Source organism: Chinchilla lanigera, unplaced genomic scaffold (assembly GCF_000276665.1).
Source record: "Chinchilla lanigera isolate Chin_1 unplaced genomic scaffold, ChiLan1.0 scaffold00056, whole genome shotgun sequence".
NCBI classification, from domain to species: Eukaryota; Metazoa; Chordata; class Mammalia; order Rodentia; family Chinchillidae; genus Chinchilla; species Chinchilla lanigera.
Genome location: NW_004955457.1, coordinates 12,936,453 through 12,942,479, shown reverse-complemented (window position 1 = coordinate 12,942,479; position 6,027 = coordinate 12,936,453). Strand labels below are relative to the sequence as shown.

General features: G+C 40.4%; 1 protein-coding gene across 1 annotated transcript in view; it reads left to right on the top strand.

Annotated features, from left to right (window-relative positions):
• The window catches only part of Cdk15 (cyclin-dependent kinase 15), an 87,699-nt gene that overhangs the window by 23,955 nt on the left and 57,717 nt on the right, over positions 1-6,027 (top strand). Inside the window, exons 7-8 of the mRNA XM_005397066.2 lie at positions 828-951; positions 2,756-2,876. Coding sequence (XP_005397123.1) covers positions 828-951; positions 2,756-2,876 — 245 coding nt within the window. The remainder of the gene's footprint in view (positions 1-827; positions 952-2,755; positions 2,877-6,027) is intronic.

Sequence of the window (6,027 nt, the reverse complement as noted above, 5' to 3'; positions counted from 1 at the left end):
ACCGAGTAAAAAATAAAGTCTTTAGTTTCTGTGTTTCATAACCACAAGAAACACTTTAAAACTGGGGGTCAGAATGTATTTTTCTTTTTTCCTTTCCACCAACGCCCTTTCTCCTTTCTTCTCCCTATTTACTCTTTATTCCCTCCTGGGTTCTCCTTTCTTCTCCCTATTTACTCTTTATTCCCTCCTGGGTTTTGGGCACAGCCTAATTTCATTTGTTCTTTCTTTCCTCTTAACCTGTACTGTGTATTTCTCTTATTTTCGACTTAGAATTTAAGACTTCAAAAATAAGTTTTAAAAGATAATGATTTCTTTATTTCCTAATGCCATCTAAGGATGTATTTCCCAATTGAGTTTCCTTGTATTGTGTTTTTAAAAGGGTTTCATATCTACAAGTCTGGAAAACTTAAGCAGTTGTAAACTTTAGAATATCATTTCCAAGTCAACTTTAATCTTATATGGCAAGTTCATTGGTGGGGAGAAATATTTTTCACCTCTAAATCAATAGCTAGTGTTCCCAGGGAAACTTCAATGTTTCTCTTTAGATTTTTAAGGAAGGGCAATTCTTTCAGTATCAAAGAAATGAGATGTCAGGAAAAGCCAGAATCCTTTTGTTTAGGATGTAATCTAGTTAATTTTCCTTGTCTCTTTTCTCTCCTTCTGAATGAATGTAAAATTTTTTTCAGTCTCTCAAGACACACTTTCACTACATTCTTTTTTTCTTTTTTTTTTTTCACTACATTCTTTTAGAGGATTATTTTTTATTGAGAGGCAAAATCAATACTTAGTGGCTTAAATGTCCTTCTTGTGATGTTCATTCTTTCCAGCTTTTCATGTTTCAACTTTTGCGGGGCCTGGCGTACATCCACCACCAACATGTTCTTCACAGAGACCTGAAACCTCAGAACTTGCTCATCAGTCACCTGGGAGAGCTCAAGCTGGCTGATTTTGGTAAGTTGCCTCCTGTGTCTCCTTCGAGGCTGGGAACAATGCTGCTTTTGTGTGCACTGTGTGAAGCATGGACGAGGCTTGGCCTTTGGAAACTGGGGACCGGGAGCATGATGCTTTGTGAGGGTACCAAACTGCCCTGCAGGGAACATGGGGCAAGAAAGACGGAGGAAGTGGTCGCTTCTTGGGATTCCCTCAAGCTCCAATCTAGTCAGATGCCCAAAACTTACCCTCCCACACACTGCCTCACTGCCATTTTTGATAGACATTTGTAGACTTCAGGTTTCCCTGTATCTGAGCAGATACTACAAGTTCTGTCAGAAACAATTAAAGTTATCCCAGCCAGGAGTGGTGGCACTCACCTGTAATCCCAGCCCTTGAGAGGCTGAGGCAGGAGGATCACTGTGAGTTCAAGGCCAGCCTGGACTACATAGTGAAACCCTTTCTAAAAAAAAAGACTAAGGTTATTCCAAGATAGCAGAATAAAGAGATCAACCCCACATTATAGCATGGACAACTATAGGAATACACACCTGTTCTTACTTGCCTAAGTATGTAAATGTAAATCTAACTGTATTCCCATGAAAGCGGCATGGACTTCCTGTATCCTTTATCTTTCTCTTTTCACACTTACTATAGTTTATAACTGTATTCATGCACAAAAACATTTCATACATCAACCATGTTGCACACACAACATATACACAGTATATATATACATAATATATATACATGTGTGCATCTGTATGAATACACACACACACACACACATATGATTTGTTTCTCTTCTCCTAGACTTTAGACATTAGGAAGGTAGCTGGGTCTGGTCTGCTTTTGCTTATTAGTTTCCCTAGTTCCTGATGTCACAGTAGGTGTTCAGCAAAGGCTTGTTGACACACTGGTTCCATAAGAGCCAAGGAACCACTCTCCTCTGTTTGGCACATACCAAATGGGATCCAGGACATTATTCTGAGGTAGTGAGCATTTAACAGGCACTAATTTACCAATTCTTCACAACAGCGAACTCCTCTGTGAAGTTTTCCCAGCTATAGATCCTGTCATTCAGCAAGATAAGCAGCCAGCTGACAAATCACACTCATTTTGCAGAGCAGGACTTGAGAGAATCATTTCAGGTCCCACCACACTAATTTGGATCAGCACTTCCCACCCTTTATTTACTGCACTGGGCGTTCCTGAACTGCAAAAATGGAGAGCAGACATGCTGAGTTTGCTCAGTCGCTGTTCCAGAGACCCCCTAGTTACAGATATATATCACATCGGAAACTTAACATTTTCTCACACACCAGTTCTGACCCAAATAGTCAGTACTTGTATGGTCGCCCTCCGGCACCTTGGGGTACGCTTCATCTGTCACGTTGCTCCATAACACCAAAGATATTTCCCTAATAATATATTTCAAGATAGTTGCCACTTGCTGTTCATGACAGCTCAGAGGATGTGGAAAAGGGAAGCAGAATACTTGACTCCTCCATTAATGCATGACCGAGAAGATCACACTTTACCTGTATTCATGTCATTCAGGCAAGAACTGAGTCACTTATCCACACTTAGCACCAGGAAAACCACTTCTAACTACAAAGCAGGTGAAAATTTGAGAAATCTTCTTGATGAACTGATACACAGGGTTAAGATAGTTGAGTGGTTTTACTGAGAGCATTCAATCTTTGAGATGTAATATTTTTTAGATATTGGTTACTCTGCCAGTTACGTATGCCTAGTAAAGTACATCTCCGTGTCTCCCAGGAAGGTGTAGGACAATGGGTCTATGCTTTTCCCCTTTGGGCAGGTCTTGCTCGGGCCAAGTCCGTTCCCAGCCAGACGTACTCTTCAGAAGTTGTGACCCTCTGGTACCGGCCCCCGGATGCTTTGCTGGGAGCCACTGAATATTCCTCTGAACTGGACATATGGTAAGAACTAGTGCCAAGAAAATGTGAGTCATCCTGCCTATGAGGGTTGCTGATTATCTGTATTAGGTTTTTAATAATAAGGATAATCACTCATATCTATATACATAGAAGCACAAGATGCTTCCAAATGCAAATCTGACTTGATTTTTGCAATCATTCTATGCGTTTTTGCAGTTAAGAAACTGAGTTCCAGAGAGGTCCTGCCCAAGGCATCTTCCGCACACAGTGCTCTTTCTACCACGCTCATCTTCCCGACTCCTCACTTCAGCACTTTACCCTTTCTTCTCGCTGACACCTTCTCCTCAGAGAAACACACATGCACTCCCAAGCCACAGATACAATGCCTGTACAGCCACACCACACACTCACATGTGCCTAAACACAGCGCAAAGCCCAGGGGAAAGGGATAAAGACTAAAATTCAGGAGACCTAATTTTTGTGTCCATTCTATTCTTAATTGATTATCCCGGATTCTGTGATCTTGAAGAAAACTCATGGGGCTGGGGATGTAGCTGAATAGTAGACTACTTTCCTGTAGTGCATGAAGCCCTGCGCCCAATCCCCAGCACCACACACACACACACACACACACAGTCATGTGTCCTCTTTATGTTCATGTTTCTCCATTTTAAAAATGAGTGTAATAAACTCTCCCCTCCAGAGGATAGATGGGACAGTAGAGGAAATATAGTAACCAGATATGTGCATCAAGCCAAGCCATATATTTGGGGAGGGTCTCGGGTTAGTGGGGTACAGATGTGAGCATGGGATCTCAGGCATTCATCGTCCTAGAACAGCAGTGTTGTGTTACCTGGATCTTACTCCTGGAGCTGCCCCAGTCGTCTGGGGGCCCATGGCTGGCTGTGTGGTGACTTTACAGACATAGCCAACTCCTCAAAGGCACTAAAATACACAGACCTGCTTCAAGGTCTTAGAAGACAGGCTCTGTTCCGAAAAATCAATAATAGATTTTTAAAAAATTAAACATTCCCCTAAAAGGCTAATCTAAGCTTTTAGATTTCCTAAAGAATTAAGAAGGCTGCAGAAATTTTCCTTCAGTGTATCTAGAATCAATGAGTCTCTGATACCCGGTACCATTTCTGGAACCCTCGCCTGCCGTCCAAGTCCTCCTGAAACTGTCGGCTCCCTTGCTGTGCTGTCATTTCAAAGGCGTCTGCAGGCTTAGGCATGCTCCACTCTTTTTTTTTTTTTTTTTTTTTTTTTTTGGTTTTTCTCCGGTACCGGGAACCGAACTCATGACCTTGCGCTTGCCAGGCAGACGCTTTGCCGCTGAGCTAAATCCCCAGCCCCGCATGCTCCACTCTTAATGATATCTTCCTGTTGTGTTTCAAGGGCAGAGAGTGAAACTTCTACCCATCTCAGTTTTAAACTTTGTTTTATTAGAAATATTTAAAGCATCTAAAAATATATATAACATATATGTGGATCAGTGGTTCTCAGTTTTCTCAATTCAATTTTGCCTTCCAGGGGACTTTTGGCCATGTCTAGAGATGTTATCTGCGGTCATGGCTGTGTGTATGGTCAGGGGGTGCCCTGGCATCTAATGCTACTCAACACCCTGCAATGCAAAAAGCAGTTCCTACAACAAAGGCTTAGGCAGCCCAAGATGTTATGGTGTGGAGACTGAAAAAGTGATATGGATTAAGAAGCATAATACAGTGAACTCCATAAAGCCATTACCCAGCATCACAGCTAGAACATAATCAGTACTGTCACACTGACTTGTGCATTTTCCACCAACCTGCCCCTCCACTAGAGGGCTTCTACCTGAATTTTATTTTATTTTATTTTTTGTCCATAACCCCTTTTAAAATAATATTTTCACCTTTTATTCATTTTCTAAAATATATTGTTTTATCTGATTTTCACCTTTTAAGAAAATGGTGCTTTATTGTACTTGGTCTTCTGTGATTTGCTTTCTCTTCATGCAATATGTTTCTAAGGTTCATCCATGTTGGTCTATGTCCCCATGCTTTATCTCTTGTTGATGAATATTTTGATTATTCACTTTGTTTTCTGTTTTGTTTGTTCCTGCTATTTTGAACAGAATCAGTATTTATATTTAAGGATTTCTCTAGCATACTTACCTACGGCTAAATGTGCCATGTCCCAGAGGGTGTGAATATTCAACTTCATAAAATATACCAGGTTGTTTTCCAAAGTGATTGTAACAGTTAATACAACAGCAGTGTATTAAAGCACCTACGCCACATCTACACCAACTTCGTAACATCAGAATTCTTAATTTTTGTCAAGCAAATATATAAAGTGGTATCATGTTGTGATTTAAATTTGTATTTCCCTGCTTACTAATGAAGTTGGCCATCTTTTTTTGGATTATGTGCTCTTCCGCTGGTCTACTTATTTGTCTTTTGTTCATTTTCTGTTGGTCTCTGTCTGTCTCCCTCCCTTTCTTACTGATTTATAAGAATTTTTCATAATTCTGGATAGTAATTTTTATCAGTTATGTGTGTTGCAAGTAGTGTCTCCCAATTCAGGGCTTGTTTTCATATCTTGATGTCCTTTTGAACAAGATTCTTAATTTTAATGTCGGCAACCTTATCAATCTTTTCTTATATAGTTAGCCTTTTTCTGTTTCTTGCTTTAAAAATCCTTCCTTCCCTGTCTTGAATATTCTTTCAAAAGTTGTGAAGTTTTTTCTTTTTACTTTAAATCTAATGCACTGATGTTGGCTTTTGTATATGCTAACCAATTGTCTCACCCCAGTTTCTTCAGTGGTATACCAGGCTAAATCGCTTACATATCAAGTTTTCATAAATGCAAAGGTCTGTTTCTGTACTTTCTATTATGTTCCACTGGGATCAATTTATTTGTCCCTGTGCCAGTGCCACACTATATTAATTTCCATAGCTGTATAATAATAATTGATAGCTTAGAGGACACCCACTCCATAGCTCAGTGGCACAGCGCCTGCCTGGCAAACACAAGGTCATGAGCTCAATTCCCAGTACAAAAAAGAAAAAAGAATATCCTGAAGTCAGGCAAAGTGGTGCACACCTGCAATTCTAGCTACTCAGGAGGCCGAGGCAGGAGGATAACAAGTTGGAGGCTAGCCTTGGCCACTTAGTGAGGCTCTGTTTCAAAAGTTAAAATAAACTGGGCTAGAAAT